This window comes from Symphalangus syndactylus, chromosome 3 (assembly GCF_028878055.3).
Source record: "Symphalangus syndactylus isolate Jambi chromosome 3, NHGRI_mSymSyn1-v2.1_pri, whole genome shotgun sequence".
Taxonomy (NCBI): domain Eukaryota; kingdom Metazoa; phylum Chordata; class Mammalia; order Primates; family Hylobatidae; genus Symphalangus; species Symphalangus syndactylus.
Genome location: NC_072425.2, coordinates 89,994,191 through 90,013,254, shown reverse-complemented (window position 1 = coordinate 90,013,254; position 19,064 = coordinate 89,994,191). Strand labels below are relative to the sequence as shown.

Here is a 19,064-nt window from a genome sequence, read left to right as displayed (position 1 = left end):
GCCATTTTCTGGCTGTGTGGCTTTGAGAAAGTTACTTATTTTTCCACACTTTCCTCTTTACTGAGATGCATAACAGTGTACACCTCATAGAATAGCTGGAAATGTTAAATAAAATTGTAGGTATAAGTCACTTGGAAGACTTCAAGTGCTCGCTGGCTATTATTGTTTGCGAGTATGTTTCTTCTAACAACTCTAAATCCCTTGGATCCAGAGTCCAGTGTATTATTTATCTTCAAATTCTCAGTCAAGTGCTTCATTCAAAGTTAGCCCAATAATTATTTGTCAAATTGATTCACTGGAGAGCTCTAGGGTCCAGTATATATCGAAGCTTTGTATTACCAGAAGTACCGTGATAATATCAGTCCTGTTAAAGAAACCAATATTTAGGAAAGCAGATGAAAAAAATCATCAGAATTTCCAAAAAGAGAATATGATTAAATGTTAATATTATAATTACAACTCTAATCAGTAGAATACAGACGGGAATCTTTTACAAGTAATCTGAAAGCTTGCAATAAATCATGAGCATGGTTTGAACTGTGTTGTTGCCAGAGTGCAGGTTTTGATGAAATTCTTTTCTGTAGTCATGGGCTAAAAGCTTGTCAACTAACTACTTGTGGCCATGAACTATAAGAAGAAAAAAAAAAAAAAAAGAAAAAAAAAGTTCTTCAATTCAGAACAGAACCCCTAGGTGGCGATTCTGTCTTCCTTTGTTTTTTATTTACCTTAAGCAAGTCAATTAATTCTCTGGGCTTCATCCTCAAAAAGAGGGAGTTGGATCACATGAAATTGTGAATCTCTTCCAGCTCTGACATTTTCTGATCACGAATGTATATAACCCTATTTTTTCCCACTCATTTTTAGCAGGCATTTCTTCGGTGTCTACCATGATGAAAATCACAGCTGATACAGCACATATTATTTATAATAAAATAATTCTCTCCATTCTTTTTATAAGAATAAGGAGACTAATATTAATATCCTGTAACTATGGTCTTAAAGGGACAATTCATGTGAAAGTGCTCAATCTTGGGTTATGGTACATGGCAGCTGTTAATAAATGTTTATTTTCCTCCTTCCATGTGAAAAATTTCTTTTTGAACATCAAGATTCAGTGCAGTTATTAACTTTATTTGTGATGCTTTCTTTAACCTTTCTACTTATTCTTAGTCAAAATCTAACAAAATATTGTTTTAATGCATATTTTAACACTGATGCCCTGATCATACTTTTTGGTAATCATTAATTATATATCTGTCATTGCAAAAGGTTTGAAACTCCTCCTGGTTGACTGCTATTAAAATATATATTAAACCTTTATCACTAACATGAGACCTGCACATACAAAAATTTCAGTGAATATTTGGTGATGAATAGATCGATGAGTGAATGAATTTCCGTTCAGTGGGAGAAGTGGGAAATAGTTTTCCCTTGCCTGGAACACTGTTGGTACTTGCCAGATTATACTATACTTGAAATCCCACTAACAAAAAGTAACAGAGAGACTTTGATTTTACTAGCAAAAAAAAAAAAAAAATAAGGTTGAAAGTATTGTGTCATGAGTACAAATAATTTAAGGGTTCATTTTGAGAAATGCTGTACTGTAACACCTGTTTCTGGTGTCACTACAAGGCAAATAAGCCAATTCTGCCTTTCCAGTTTATGAATATGCCAAAAAATAACACAAATTGTCTTAAAGACTTTCCTCATCTGTAGTTAATGTCTTAGCAAAAGAAAACATGAGGCCAGGCATGGTGGCTCACGCCTATATTCCAGCACTTTGGGAGGCTGAGGCAGGCAGATCACTTGCGGCCAGTAGTTTGAGACCAGCCTGGTCAACATGGCAAAACCCTGTCTCCACTACAAATATAAAAATTAACCAGGCATGCTGGCATAGGCCTGTAATCCCAGCTACTCAGGAGGCTGAGGCACAATAATTGCTTGAACCTGGTGGGCAGAGGTTGCAGTGAGCCAAGATTGTGCCACTGCACTCCAGCCTCCAGCCTGGACAACAGAGTGAGACTGTATTAAAAAAAAAAAAGAAAAAAAAAAGCATGAAGTTTCCTGACAAGCTACTCATTTCTTTTGATCAAAAAAAAAAAAAATGTATTCAGACAAAAGCTATGCAATAGAAATCTAATGTAAGCCACAAATGCAAACCACATATATAACCATTCTTTTTAGTAGTTACATTAAAAGATCAAAAGGGGGATTTCAGCAATGTAGTTTATTTAACCTAACATATAAGAAGTATTGTCGTTTTTCCATGTAATCAACATAAAACGACTTGAGACATTTTACATTCTTTTTCTCCATACTCAGTCTTTGAAATCTAGTGTGTATTTTTTACCTGCAGCACATCTTTGTTTTTTAAACTTTTATTTTAAAAGTTACATGTGCAGGGGTACATGTGCAGGTTCGTTATATGGGTAAACTTGTGTCATGGTGGTTTGTGGTATAAATTATTTCCTCAACCAAGTATTAAGCCTAGATTCATTAGTTATTTTTCCTGATCCTCTCCCTCCTCCCATCCTCCACCCTCTGAAAGGCCCCAGTGTGTGTTGTTCCCCTCTATGAATCCATATGTTCTTATTATTTAGCTCTCTTATAAGTGAGCTAATGTCTTATTAACTCACTTTAAAAGTGAGCTCTTATTAAAAGTTCTTATTAAAAGACATTAGCTCACTTATAAGTGAGAACATGTGGTATTTGGTTTTCTGTTCCTGTGTTAGTTTGCTGAGGATAATGGTCTCCAGCTCCATCCATGTCCTGCAAAAGACCTGATCTTATTCCTTTTTATGTCTGCATAGTATCCCAGGTATATATGAACCACATTTTCTTTATCCAGTCTATCACTGATGGGCAATTAAGTTAATTCCATGTCTTTGCTATTGTGAATAGTGTAAAGCACATCTTAATCCGGACTGGCCACACTTCAAGTGCTCAATAGCCACATGTGGCTATTGGCTACTACATTTGACCACGCAAGGCTAGATGATGCACAGTTCTAGTAATGGCTACAAGTCAAGAAAAGACAAGTTTCTTCCCAAATATCTTATCACTCAGAAAATACAATGTCTTCCTATATTAGCTCTAAAGGCGGTTTGCTTTTTACCTGCATAAGTTTTCTGATAACTTATAGTGTAATATCTCCAAAACTTGCATCTTATATTGCAGTAGATACTTTTTTTTTTTTTTTTGAGATGAAGTCTCACTTTGTCACCCAGGCTGGAGTGCAGTGGCGCAATCTTGGCTCACTGCACTCTGCTCCAAGGTTCAAGCGATTCTGTCATCTTAGCCACCCAAGTAGCTGGGACTATAGGTGCGTGTCACCACACCCAGCTGTTTTTTTGTTTGTTTGTTTGTATTTTTAGTTGAGATGGGGTTTCACCATATTGACCGGGCTAGTCTCGAACTCTTAACCTCAATTGATCCACCCGCCTTGGCCTCCCAAGTGCTGGGATTACAAGCATGAGCCACAATGCCCAGTCAATGCTTTCATCTTAGTATTTTATAAACCTTCATGTCCCCTCTAAGAGACTATTCTGAAGGTCTGAGGGTCTAAGAGGTTTAGTGAGATAGCTTGGCTGGAGCTGAAAAGACATTAGCAAAATCATGAGTTAAAGTTACTCCTTTTTTTTCTCCAAAATAACTGATCCTTTGAGAAAATATTTTAATTATAAGTGATTGGCATATAAAGTTAATTAATATTGCTTGTCTTTTATAATGATATTTTAGTTTCTTACTTTCATATTAGAAAACGGCCCACCCCATCACTAGTAAATATGCTGTACTCTACCCATGGTTAAAAATAAAAGCATTAAAACGGTTACCTTTTTAAACATATAGCATGATTAAAAGGCATTTATCTTTTAAAATAGTGTTGGATGAAGCATTTATATATATATATATATATATATATATATTTTTTTTTTTTTACTAAGAACTCCAGGCAAATGGTGTAGTAAATTTATAAATTTTAATTCATATATACTTGAATTAAAAAGAAAATGCTCAGATAGCAAATGTTAATAGCCTAATGACTTTGACATTTCCAGTCCAAAGTTTTGAATGTTCACTGCTTGATAAATGAGCTTTGGACTCTGTTTTTTAAAAAAATCTTCTTGAAGGCAATTCACTTACTTATCCAAATTGATCAATAGCTCTTGTTGGTTTGGAAACTATTAGCTTCTAAAAATTAGCTTCCATTTCTCAGTTGGTCTGGAAAAGCACCATGGAAAAGATGCCAAAATTGGTGTAGAAAGCCATTTCTTTGAAACTTCCAAACAGGTAGAAACCCCTGAAATCTGTTAACGTACTAATTATATTTCCATTATGGTTTAGCACTGCCAATAATTTGGGATCATTCCTGTTCAGTTTTGGGTAGTGGCCAGATAACTGCATTTTCCTTTTGGTTGAAAGATTATTTTAAGGATAGTTAATATTTTGGGTCATCTGTAGAAATAATGTTTGAATAAAAAAATAGATGATTTGGACTCTGGTCCTAGTTCTACAGCTAGCCAGCTATGCTGATTCTCTGGCTTAAGTTTACTTATTTGTGAAATGATGAATTTAGAATAAATTATTTCTAAATCTCTATCTAGTTCATTGCATGACTCAATTATAATTCTCAACCAATAGGAAGAGAAAACATTTTAATGATGCTTTCAGTGCACATGTACTCAGAATTCTATCTCTTCTTTACCCTTGGCTATTGACTGCTGGAGTCTCAGGCTACACAAAAAAGCAGAAGCTGTCCAAGACTCCTCTCTGCATTGGCCATTTAATGTGCATCTTCACTCATACTTGACTTAGTCATACATTAGCCTGCATCTTCACTCATACTTGACTTGCTCTCTCTTTTTTTACAATAGACAAAGATGAGAATTAATAAAAAAACTCCCCCTTTAGCTCCAAATCCAATTACCCTTCACCTACTCAAATACTTCTTCTCTTTACATATTTATTTTTTCCCTTTGTACCCCATTATTCACATTGGCATGTAAACATGTTCCAAAATCTCCCCTAAAAACAGAAAACTTCCTTGACTCCAAAGTCTATTGCTCTATCTCTACACAGAACGCATCTCCCTTCACAACTAAGCCTCTTGTTTACAATTTCTAGATTCTTATTTCCCATTATGTTTTCAGCACACATTAGCCTGGCTTGTATTCCCATTACCTTACTTCAGCTACTCTTGGAAAAGCAAACAATGACCGCCATGTTTCAGCCTTCATCTTACAAGGAAGTCTGTCCGTCCGTCTTTTCTTACACCACTCTTCTGGTCCTCAGCATATCTCTCTGGCCAAACTTCTCAGTACCTTTTTTCTGGTTCCTCATTTCTATGCATTCTCTAAATATTATAGTAACTAAAAGCTTTATTTGGGTGGTGTCAACCAAACATATGACCTTAAAAATATTTTGTATTTACTAATTACTCCCACACTGATATTTCTAGCACAGCCCTTTCTTCTGAACCCTAGACCTATTTATCTAACAGTCCACAGCATCTCTCTATATTGATATCTCACAAGCATCTCTACTTTCACAAGTCACAAACAGATTCTTGATCTCCCATCCTACACCAGACACACACACATGCACGCACACACACACATGCACACAGAGTTTTTCTCGTTTCTGATTATCTGCTTCTCAAAAGACTAAACAGAAACTCGATTCTATCATTTGCTTGATCTCAAAATCTGTTAGTTATTCTTAACACATCCCCTCTATAATGGCATAAAATTGAACACAAAACACAAGGTCTTATCAAGTAAATATCTGTGCTTCTATTTTTTACCACCTCTGCTTTCATTGCAGTAACCATTGTATCATACATCTTAGTAGCCTCCTAACTACACCTGTGACTTCTTGTGTGACATCAATATATTTTCAAAACTGAAAACAAGAATGACCTTTATAATCTTGTCCATTTCCTGCTCAAAAGTTTTCAATAGATCCTTTTATAATTAGGGAAAAATCTAAATGTCGTGGCTTGTATATAAAGGTCTAATTTTTACCCCTATTAGGCTCAGTATCTCACACAATGCCTTCTACCTCCTCCCCCTCAGGTCATACTTCAGTCACCCTGGACTTCATTCAGTTTCTGAAACACACCAAAGCTTTCCTATCTCAGCATCTTTACTCATGCTATTCCTCTGCATGAAACAATGCTCTTCCCTCTCTATGTCTGACTAATGCCTCATCATTCTTGAGAAAATATTGCTTCCTCAGAGATGCTTTCCTGATTTTCCCACTGTTAAGAAAGTTATTTATATTCTTCATAAGCCTATATATTTTCCTTTTTTTTGAGATGAAGTCTCACTCTATTGCCCAGGCTGGAGTGCAGTGACATGATCTTGGCTCAATGCAACCTCTGCCTCCTGGGTTCAAGCAATTCTCCTTCCTCAGTCTCCCAAGTAGCTGGGATTACAGACATATGCCACCACACCCGGCTAATTTTTGTATTTTTAGTAGAGACGAGGTTTCATCATGTCGGCCAGGCTGGTCTCAAACTCCCAGCCTCAAGCAATCTGCCTGTCTCGGCCTCCTAAAATGCTGGGATTATAGGCGTGAGCCACTGCGCCTGGCCTATTTTCCTGTTTAACATAGCACAATCTTTAATTTTAATTTGTGTATTACTTACTCATTGTCTATATTTCTTTTTGAATTAAGCATCAGAAGATCAGGGATTATGGTTATTTTATTTACTGCTAGACCCTCAGGACCAAAATCACAACATAAAACACAGTAGCCATGGAATCAATATTTGTTCACTAAATCTAACAAGAAAGAGAACCGAGGAGAGTAAGCGGGTGGCTCATGAGAGTGACAACAGAAGCTTGTGCTCCCGGAGTCCCGCAGAGCTTTCTTCCACATCACGCTGTCTTTTCCTCTTTTGTCTCATCCCAGCCCAGTGTGGACTACGGAGTTAAGGCCCATCAAATGTTATTGCCATTGACCTCAACGTTGACTTGGCCCCATCTTCATAAGCCTAATCCCTGCGGGTCCCACTCCCTGGGCTCACAATCCAGATCCCTGAGCCCTCCTTGCCTTTATTAGATTTACAGATCTCCTCAGTGGTCTTGGCTTTCAGCTTTCCCCTCTCCCAGTTCTGCAATTTTAGCATAGTGTACATCTTCAAAAGAAGCCACTTTCCATCTTCCTATTTATATTTCTTTCTTTTCTTAGTCAATGGAAAACCCTGCTAATTATGCAACGTTCTTTTTTCCTTAAGCTCAAACTAATTTCTTATTTTTTAAACTATAATGAAGGACTGAAATAATGTAAAGAATATAGTTCCATACACCGTGTTTCTTCCACTACAGAAAATTTCACCATCAGTTTAACTGGAAAAGGGTAATGTACATCTTTTATCGAAAGAGACATAACCTCTCACACATGTAATCAACTTCATAGAAAAATAAAATCCCAAGATGATAAAATGTACAAGAGACACGTTTATGTGATAAGGTGTTCCTCCATTAACAGCAGCCATCTTGGTGGCTTAGCAGACCAGGTGAGATAAGATGCAACTATAGCAAACAGAAATTAAACCAGAAGCACTTGAGAGAGATGGAAAGAATAGTTTCATGGTGTTAAATGAAGATGCACATCAGGTAGTGACAGAAACCTTTTCAGAGACTAAAGTAACTGAAAGAAAGATGAACTTAAGAATAAATTTCGGACGAAATCACCAGACATAGCATGTAGCTAACACGCATGCACACACTTCTAAATAAATCCAAGTCCAAAAAAATCTCAGAAATTTCAAACTGGCCTAGGACCGAAATCTTTCGGTGCACAGAACAAATCAGCCTTAATTCTCAGAATGCAATTTCTTCACATCTCCCTCTCAGTGTTCATGTAATGAATCTTTCTTGTTTTTAATGCATTATGCATTGTGTTCTATTCCAATTCTGTTTTGTGATAGTTTTTTCTTTTTTAAAAAATTATCTCTTGAATATTTTGAGCATGCTAAGTAAATAAGGCTTTTAGGTGTTAGAGCTGTTTCTGCTTCAAAAGTGACAGAAAAATCATAACCAAACTTGTGAATTTTATATAAGGGGAACTTTGAATTTGCAGTATATTTAAATGTCATTTTTCTAAATAAATCTTAGTTATAGTCATTTTTCACATAGGCTCTTAAAACAAAAGAAAACCCGTCTCATAGATAGTAGTAAAAAAATCAGAAGAGTTTCTCTTTGGAGTTCAAATTTGTGTTATCTTAGTCAAATATAATAAATAAATAAATTTTTAAATTAAATTCATATAAACCATTATAATAGTGATTACTTCTAGAGGGAAGTAAAAAGGATTGTGATTAATATTAAGCATCAATGTATGGATAATGTTATCAATAATATTCTTGTTACTGCAGTAGCTTAGACTTTTTATATGCTTGTGCAGAATCTCTGTATTATGTAGTTCATAATAACAATTTAATAAGCATATTTATGTAACTAAGTAGTTTTATATTAATGTAGGTTATTCCAACTTACATCATTTTGCTTACATTTTATGTTTAAGATTCTTTCATATCAAATATGACTACAGTGTACTTGGATATAGCTTAGCACAACATTCAAATATAAAGCTCACAACTTGAAACATGTGGAAACTATAATAGGCTTTAAAATGTAGATGATAAATTTAGTGAAGGAGAAAGAAAAAAAATTACTCCCTTGAGTTGTGCCAGCTTTGAGTCTGATTTGTGACCTGTTCTTACATATTTGAAAATAGCCAGTGACCCTAGGGGATTAAAGAATGGAAGTTATGTTCTTCCCAAGAATTGCCAACACAACAGATGAATGTTCATCCAACATGCATAGTGGTTTCTGAAAGCTAGCCAGTTATGGAAACAAACATAGCTGCACAGAATGTCATGGCATTAGGAACTTGCCCCCACGTCAGGGTAATAGCAGCCTAAATGCAGCTTAAATTGTGTATTGATGACAATTACCAACTTTTTCTTAGGAATTGCTTATCTTTTTACCTTCTCTGTGCCTGGGTGTGCACACACAGACTCGTACATGTATTTCTCTCTTTAGGTGATTTTGATTTTTATCCTACTTCTGTTACTGGTTTCACTTTCTGATCTTAAATCACTAAATCCTAAATCCTTTAGTCTCTCATCCCTTAAGTGAATAAATTTATCTGCTGGGATAAATGGTGTAATGAAAGCAGTTGGATTTCTTGGGCAATGTGATTTATTATAAACATAAGCTGCCATTGCTATTATTAACATCATTGATATTATTTTAATTCCTCAGAATAATCCATATGGAAAAATAATTGGCAGGGTACAAATTTAAAAAGAAGGCAACTAAGAATTCCAAAAACCCTGCCAAATATAACAAGAAAATCAAACATGTCTCTGTTTGGTAGAACAAACAAAAATTATACCTTGGTATTCCAACATTGATCTAAAACAATTATTCCTGGGATTCTGGAACATGCACACCAAATCACAACCATTACTAAGGAACAAAATCAGTTATGTAGAGTAAACAGTTTCTAAGAGAGGGTATATGACCTAAATGTTAGCAAGCCTAGAGTCCAAGGTCAATTTCATCAATGGTCTTACAACAAGATCCTCTTCATAAATGTATAAAAATAAATGTGTCTATAAACAACAAATAGAAACCACACACAGATTATAGATTTTCCAGAAAAATGACAAACATGCATCCCATTGTTGTGGGTCAGACATGGTTTTTAAATATCTAATGTGTATATTGAATACTTTAATATAAATATCACATTTAATTTTTAGAACAACTCCATGAGATAAGTGGTAGTATTTCTATTTTGCAGATGAATTAACTGATTGTTCAGTGAGACAATGTAACTCACTCAAGCCTAAACAATTAAAAAGTGCTAGAGGTAAGATATGAACCCAGATCTTAATAGCTCCCAAACCTATTCTCACTTCTTTGTATTATGCCGATATCTCCAATTAAATGCACAAATTTCTATTTTTATATGCCAGCCAGCTGTGAGATTCACTGAACATAAGAAACTTACAAGTTTAAAAATCTACCATCAACAGGAATGACACTTGAAAATGTGGTTAGATTTGTAATGGTAAATTTACATTTTCTTCAATTTCAAGAATTTCCTCAAGTCTTTCTTTTGATCCAGGATGTACGTCTCAGAACCCAGCTGGCATTTTGCTGTGAAATTGAGCAGCATTGCCTGGGCTTAACTGCCTTGACCTCACAATTGTCAAGTTCTGCCCTGTAGAGCTCTCCAAGCCTGGTAGGGTATCAAGAGCAGACCAGTCTTGGCATTCTTTCAGGACCTTTGCAAGACTGGTACCATCTTATTTAGATGAGGCAGATCTTCATTTTGCAGTTTTTACATGTAGATGTCTCGCCCTAACAAGGCTGATATCCTCAGTGCCCCACAAAAACCCCATTTCATTGCCTTTACCTCTTCTCCATGACTTTACAAATGTTAATAGTTTTGCTTTGCACACTTTTCCTCCTCTGCCCACTGGAAACCTATTCTGTCTCCAAGGCTTAGATGAAGAGAAAGTGATCTCTTGCTTATACCTTTTATTTTGAACTCTGTTTAAATTTGTTGTCACGTGCTATACTGACCAGACCTCATAATATTGAAGGATAGTTTGAGATTCGTAATCCAACACTAAGGCTTAAGCCTTAATGGCAGGAACAATTTCGGTCCTATATCTTAGATGCAAACTTTTGGTAACATGGGGGTTGTGCTTGTTGATTGATTGACTGTGCTAGTCTCTTCTGGAAAATAGATAAAAAGAATGATTGGGACTTAGCCTTTAAGACATCCTGCCAGGTCCATGTATTCAAGGGTGGGGAGCAAATAATGAGGTCAGGCCTCAGTGAAAGACTTTTTCATGAAAATTTCCAAAGTTCCACACAACACACAATAGAAAAAGTACAGACTTTGAAACAGTATTGCCGTGACTTAAAGTACTGACTAAGCTGATTGAATAACAGTGGACCCTAGGTAAGTTCCTTTTTCTACTTAAACTTTATAAAATACCACATTTTTCACAAAGTTGTTAAAATTAGAAATAATAATACATATGGAAGCATCTGGACATCAGTTAACTATTAATAAATCATGTCTAGAATTATTTCTATAGGGTAAATAGATCAGGGCACTCTATCTCCCAAGTTGATCTATTTATCTAACCATTAATATTTTCTTTTTGCCTTGACCACATGATTTTATTCAATATTTAACAATAGATTATGAACTAATGGAACTTAGAGTTGCTTCTTGGGGGTTTTACTATTGGTACTAATAAATCATGGGCACCAGTTAAGGTTATAATAGTCATTATTGAAATCTAGGTATTTAATTGAGGTATCTGTGAATAATACATCATGTAATAAATATGGCTTGTAAAGCTACTCTTCAGGCAGTTCAAGTTTCTAAGATATTAAGTATCTTTATTAGATGTGTTAATTTGTACTTTCACTTTTCAACAAGTATTTACATAGTTCTAAATGCTTTTTGAATACTTTGTTTTATGGCATAAATAATGGTCACCATATTCACACTATTCGATTTGCCTAATTTATATAATTATCTTGTTAATCTGATTAACAAATATCTTTATGATAGAGTTTCTACCACCCTGTCTCACTCCAAAAGAAAAACAAAAGAAGAGGTGTTTTATGTTTCCTCATTCGGTTTTAGACTAAATATTTACGAAACTTTTCTAATATAGACATTTTGGTACATTTTCATAGTTGCTAATGTAAATATCCTAATTAAATCAAAACCTAACTAGATACATACTACTCAGAAACAACGAAAACAAAAAGAATGGGTCAAACTAGGGCTGATGAAAGGTGTGGGAGAAATATTGAGAGCCAGAGCATCACTAGTGGACTCTAGACCCCAGGCAGGCAAGGAGCAGCACAGGCCAGCAGAGAGAAAGCAGCAGCTGATGCTCACTGATCTCTTACTCTATGCCAGGCCCAGAGCTAGCAGCTTTAGAAACACTGTTTTCTGAGATTCGCAAGAACTCCTTGAAATAGGTACTGATATTTTCCTCCTTTTAGGAATAATGAGACTGTGATTTGGTGAAGAAATAAAACTTTTCCACTGACACAGTTATATTGAGTGAGATGTATGAATCTAATCTGATTGTCATTTAATTTTAATGAAGTATATATAGATTAGATCTGCAGTTATAAGGACTGCATGGCTTTGTACATTACAGAGGAAAGTAGTCACACAATTTCTTCTCTTTTTCTCTTTTCTAGAAATATGCTCAATGAGAGTCTAATTATCAAGGCATTGTCCATTTGCATGTTGAAACATCTATCTGTAGAGTGGCCGCAAGAAAATTTCTCTAGATTACTAAGACAAATTTAAATATTTAGACCAATGCTGGACCTAGTTATTTAGGTACAGAAGTTCTATTTGTGTGAATAGGATCATATATATATAATATATATATGATGATATATATTGTATATATGATAAATATAGGATCATATATACATACATATATATATATATAACTTTTTTAATGCAGTGGCGAAATGAAATTTGGTTCACTTCACAAGTAAAATGATGGTTCAGATCCAAAAACTGTTGCAGTTTCTCTCACCTTTGGTCACCTTTGGTTTGCGTGTGTGTGTGTGCAAGTTCATACACACACACACACACACACACACATCAAAATCTATTATAGCTTTTGTTGAAGCCAAGGAGAGACATTTCAGGGTGGATTAATCTACCAGTATGATTAATTGTTGCATGAAAACCAAATGAATATATAAAAAATTAGATAGTTTGGTTCTATTCAAAGTACACATTGGATAATCTGGCTCATAATTAAGGCAATACAGAGACACAACTAAGATGTATTTTAGGCAAAAATGTCCAAATTAAAAAGTTTGACTTTATTCAGATGTTTCTATCAAGCAAACTGTCAATTAGTAGGTGACTGATGCAAATATTATTAGTTATCGCTTAATGTTTTTAGGACAAAGACTTCAAGACCAGTTATACCCTTGAATAAGAACAAAAATCTCAAAGCAGATTTTGTCATGGACTTTGGATAGAAATTCCAGTATGTGCCATTTACATGTGAACAGAATCTAGACTAAGAAATTAATGAAATAAATAAAAATGTGACAAAACTCACCATATTTTCTATTATACCACTATCAATTTACACCAGAAATGAACATATATTTATATCTCTTTTGACGCATGGTATGGCCCCCTGAATAATAACTATATTTCCCAGAAGTTTGGCTTGCCTAACTTATCTGATTGTCAATCATCCAACTGCTTATGCCCAGTGGATAATCAGTAGCATTTGAAAATGAGAGTATGAATCATATAAGAAAGAGATTCTTTACCTGAGCTCTACAGAATCCCTTAATGGGCTTTATTATATGCAAAAATTTGATGAAAATTGGTTTATATGCCCAGAACAAAACTATTTTTTCTACATGGAGAAATGTCTGTGAAACTATAATAATATAATGGTGCCTAATTTTGATGAGGGAGTAGGGAAGAGGACTTTAGTTATAACTTTGAACAACATTTTGAACGTATTTATAAATTACTTGTATAATTTCAGTTAATTTTAAAATGGGGCATAAAAACACGTTTGTAATTTTTTTGGGGGAGAGGAGCAGCATTTTCATCTTATGCTAAAGGATATGAATCCCTTATGTTAAGTACTTGATCTGGGAGAAAAAATGATGTATTACCTGGTTAGAGACACACTAGTTTCAAATTGTGTGCATTTGCAGTAACTGAGGGGTTTCTTTCACTTTATTTTGTTTCTTTTTTATTAAATATATTTAAAAAGCTTAAATATTAAAAATAATACTTTGGAGCAGCTATAATTTATATACAGCACCTCATTTGGATTGCTATAATATAGATCAGAGTGTATAGAGGTGAATTTCAACAAAATCCTACAATTGGCTGAGTTGTTGCCATGGTAAACCAAAAGTCTACATAAAAGGTATGTGTGTTGGCTATGCTGGAAATTTCGCTGAAGCAAAACATCAGATATATTAAGCAGATAAAGATATAATGTATAAATCAAATATGCTCCAGAAAAATAAGCAATAAAACCTGTAAACATTAAATGATTTAGATAAGAAAACTTTTAAATATTTAAAAATACTACCTCGTGGTTTACATGTGGGAGAACTAGGCTTAGAAAAGTTTGTTTAGTAAATTAAGTTTTACAGGATATTGTCAGATATGTTAATAGATGGATGGAATTTAAGCATAATATATATAAAATAAAACTCAGCATCATATTTTATTCTGGATACCACTATTTGAATCTTTAGATTTCCAAATCTCTACCTACAGCAATAAAATTCTCAGGGATTTATAAATCTGTGTGCTACTAAACCCAGTCCATTCCCATTATAGATGATGCACTGGAGGCTGAGAAGAGTGACTTTCACACAGCAACTTGGAAACAGAGCTCTGTCCATTTAACTTCCTGTTTATAAATCTGATACATCAGTTATAATTCACATGACTATATCTTTTCCAAGGCATTTTACTCAATAGTTTATTAATTGTTATCTAACAGTTATGTCTCTGATTTTGTGCTTTCATTGTAGATGACCATATCAGCTATAACAAAGAATCAAGAAGAAACAAAAATGCTATGACACCTATAGCTTTCTTTCTCTATGAAATTATAGTTAATTGATTTTTCCTTCTAATTGCCCATATTTAAAATTTATCACGGGAAGCATCCCTACCTGATTAATCAGATGAAATAGTGCCTGGAAATAATCTGTGTAAGCATCCATCTCATACATTTTAAGCCTTATCTTTATTTTTAAGCCATCTTTCAGTTTTTTGTATTTCCATGTTCGGGGCCAAAAAATCAAAATGCAGCAGTTGCTTAAAACCTTAATGCACTTGTCCTAGATAAAAAGCTTATGATTTTAGGGTCTCTTTATATAAAAATAATCCTTTTATAGTGCAGCTTTTATTTCCACTGACTTAAATTTAATTCAGAAATCTTATAGTAATGATATTAATGTGTTGAAAGGAGTTTTACAGCACTAATCAAAATATAGTTTGATTGTAGACTACGTGTATTGTGACAGGTTAATTATTATAAAATCTTATTTGGCATTTATAAATAATCCAGGTTTTTAATTCATAATTTAGCAAAGAGATGAATAATTTTCTATCTAGCTTTCTTCTGCATTTCCTTAGTATCACTTTGGGAAGGGGAAGTAAAAATGGGTATTATTATTATTATTCGAAATATGAGAAAGTAAATCTGTCGCCTCAAACTGGCACACAGTCTCCTATGGTCTGGCCCCAATCACTTTTTCTATCCTTATCTTCCTCTTACACACCTAAGCCCCAGAAAAATAGAAGAACCTACTCTTCCTGGACCACAACCCAACCTGTCCCAGTTTTTTGCCTTCATCTATGCTGACTGAAAGACTCTCTTTTCTCATGCCCTCCACTACCAGTCTGTGCACTCAGTATCAGCTGCTCATATTTGCTCAGTGCTTACTACAGTCCATTCACTTTACTAAGAACATTACAATCAGCCCTTTGTATTCCCAAGTCCTGCATCCATGAATACAAACCAACCTCTGATTGAAAATATTTGGGAAAAAAAACAATACAACAACAATAATAATACAAAGGAAATACAGTATAACAACTATTTACATAGCATTTACATTGTTTTAGGTATTATAAGTAATCTAGAGATGATGTAAGGTATATTGGAAGATGTGCCTAGGTTATTGCAAATACTGCACTATTTTGCATAAGGGACATCAGCATCCTCAGATTTTGGTAACCAGGAGCGCCCTGGAACCAATCCCCTATGAATAGGGAGGGCCAACTCTATTTAATTTGTTCCTTTTAACAACCCCATTTTATAGGTAAGGAAACTTGGGCTAGTCGCCCAGCTAAGTAAGTGGTAGATCTGGAATTTGCAACCAGGTAGTATGGTTTCAGATCTCACACTGTGAAGCATTAGTTAACACTGCAGTACATTGATTCTAAGTCCTGATAAACTTCCAAGATCAAGAATAAAATAATACTTCTTTCACGGACATTTCATTGACCACCCCAATCTTTCTCCCCGTTTTTTGCCTTTGTATCTCTCTGAAGTTGCATTCTAATTTCTCATTGCTGGCAAAGTTAGTAATGCACCATTTTGTTTCCTCCACTATGGAGTAGTTTTTTTAAGACAGTGCTCTGATTCATCTTTATAGTATTGGTAGTAAATGGTAAAATGCCTTTCACATGCTAAGCCTTCTACAAATATTGGCTACATAAATTCATCATTGAAGAAACTGAGGTAGTTGAGACTGTACCATAAATGACTTCCCCAAAATAATTTAGAAACTACTTAGCCAGTCTGTCACTCAATAAACACAGTGATCCCAACTGAGTATTTGTTTCTTCACAAATTTCACTTTTTAAATGGGTTTATAAAAGTGAGCAACTGTTTGGGCATTCTGGTGTCAAACCCATTCATTCAGTCAGATGTATTGTTTGATTTTACTGAATCAGACAATAGAATTCAAAACTGTTGTTCTAGAAACCCAAATGAATTTTGCTCACTCTAAACAACCAGTTAAAAAAGGGAATAATTCTTTATTATAATGACTATGTAGATATGACTGACTTATTTGCTTTTCCATGAGGTGATTCAAAATTTTCATTTTCTATACATACACATCTAGATAATAGTAAATAGTCTGAGAAAAAGAAAAAACATTTAATCATTTTTTTCTTACAGGATACTAAGCTAACATAACCATTTTTTAATTCTCAAAGATAAACTGGATACTTTAGTATTATCTAGGGAAAACCTAACTTAATTGACTCAATTTGTTGAATTTTCGGGGGGGGGGATTGAGCTGTAGAGTATTTAAGGCTTCTCCCCATTAAGATATCATAAGATCACCTTTTCTCCCTCTTTCCCTAAATGTTGACATTACACTTCATTTTGACAGTTGTTCAATGAAGTTTTAAAGTGTTATTTCTGTTTATATAATAACAACAAAAACAAGAACATTAACTACAACTCTCCAAATAATTACTGCCACATATAAAATGAACAATTATCAGATTTAAGATGACTTTATCCTTTCAAACTCAAATTTAATATATACATTGACAAAAATTACATGACAAAGAGCAAGATAATTATTTGGGGACTGATAGTAACTTATTATTGAATTCAAACTAAGGATTCTTGGATGAATTCAATGTTAGAATTGAACACTATTTTTCTTTTTTGTAGTTCTGCAATTTAAAAACATTTATCTCACCTGAAAAAATATATAAAAACTAATTATCCAAAGGAAAATTTTGCCAGTTTCAAAAAAAAGTTACAGCGTCTTTCAAAAATGAATTACTTTTGAATAATTTTTCTTGAACTCCATAATAATCATTTTCTTTTAGTGACTTAAAGCTCAAGTGACTAAGCCATGATGGTTAAACCTCATGCTACAGATTATCAGTGACAGAATACTTTCTATTGAATTATCTTGAAAAGTAGGATCAAGCTAGACATCCAGAAGTATATGACACGTATATAGCTTGAAGGAAGGAAAAAACTGGTTTTCACAATTAGATTCACATTAGGAATGGTGCTGAGTTATTTTATTGAATCTTGGTGGAAGAAATGGGTCTCTAAGGCTTTCTTGGAGATTCATCCTAATAAAAAAGAAGCTTGTTGAGTCCGACATCTGACCTAGAGATAACTATGACAGTTTCTCTGAGCAGTTAGGTACTCTGTAAGCAGAATTATTGTCCATTTAGAATGTTGTTACACATCTTACCATTTGATGTTTTTCTAACTTACTGTCTAGAACTTACAAAAGCGTTTTCAGAGGTGAAATATCAGAAATGTAGCAAAGGAAAATTAAGAGCAATGTTTTCTGGAATGAAATGCACCCACAAACTTCCTTTCACACTCACACCACATTTCTCTTTTTGTTATTGGTGTTGCCTCTGGTGCACCTTGGGCATTATTGCCCAGGGATAAATGCATAACTATCCCTGCTTGTTCCCTGATACAAAAAAAATGATGGAACACTCTTATTTTGATTTTCCTTGTAGAAGGAACAAAAGATTAAGTGAGCCTGCCCTTGACAGGTGTGACACCCCCCTTCCCCCCGCCTCCCAAACAGCACCACTGGGCAAAGCAGCCTTTTGTAGAATCAGCCAGTGGAAACTAACCCCCCACCCCCACCTTTAAACAAAGCCATTTAATTTGGTCTTAAGCCCAAGTAAGGAAACAAAACAAAACAAAACAAAACAAAAAACGAATAAAGGACAATATAAAGAAGCATAGCTTTTCAGCATGAACCTACATGCAAGCCAGAGATTTATGATTTTGTTTCCCAGGGAGGGAGTGACTAATGCGCGCACCCTGACCATCACCGTAAAGAGGTAAAGAGAGAGTGAAATGGCTCAACGTACACACACCCCGCTCCATACCGGGGACGAGTCTCCGAGCTGCGGCTTGTGCTCTCGGAGGGCCAGGCTGAAGCTGACCGCCCCCACGGCCACGCTGGACACCCCCAGCCCTATCTCCAGCACGGAGAGCACCAAGAGGCTCCCGATAATCTGACCGCTGGTGCACATCCTTCCTCGGTCATCTTCCTTCCAGATCAGAGAGGGAAATCAACCATCTACCTTTTTTTCTTCCACTATCCTCCTTACCCCTTCCACCCCCTACCAGATCCCAAAACTTTTCTTTCTTCAAGAGCGAGGCATTATCCACAAGGGCTGGATTTCCAGAAACGAAGACCTTCCCTGGCTGGGCCAGAGGCAAAGGAGCTGCTCCACCCCCTGGCACGTTCAGATAGGGATCGTAGAAGGATCTTCCTGGGTTCGGTGGTGCGAAGATTGCACACCAGTACCAGGGCTTTTAAGGAGCCGGAAACCTGGAGGAGCCCAGGGAGCTCCGAGCCTTGCTCCCCAGGCGCTGTCCAGAGTTCTGCCGCGTCCCAAATCTTCGCAGGGAAACCCGCGCCCTCCCCAGCCTACTAGACCCTTTCACACGGTCCCTTCTGTTT

General features: G+C 35.3%; 1 protein-coding gene across 4 annotated transcripts in view; it reads right to left on the bottom strand.

Moving 5' to 3' along the window:
- The window catches only part of TMEM196 (transmembrane protein 196), a 53,196-nt gene extending 34,538 nt beyond the window's left edge, over positions 1-18,658 (bottom strand). For 2 of the 4 annotated variants that reach the window (XM_055272492.2, XM_055272490.2), the window contains exon 1: positions 18,466-18,658. In XM_055272492.2, the coding sequence (XP_055128467.1) occupies positions 18,466-18,630 (165 nt within the window). In that variant the 5' untranslated portion in view covers positions 18,631-18,658. The remainder of the gene's footprint in view (positions 1-18,465) is intronic. The other 2 variants (XM_055272494.2, XM_055272491.2) reach the window with 1 other exon arrangement.
- Positions 18,659-19,064: the final 406 nt, after the last annotated feature.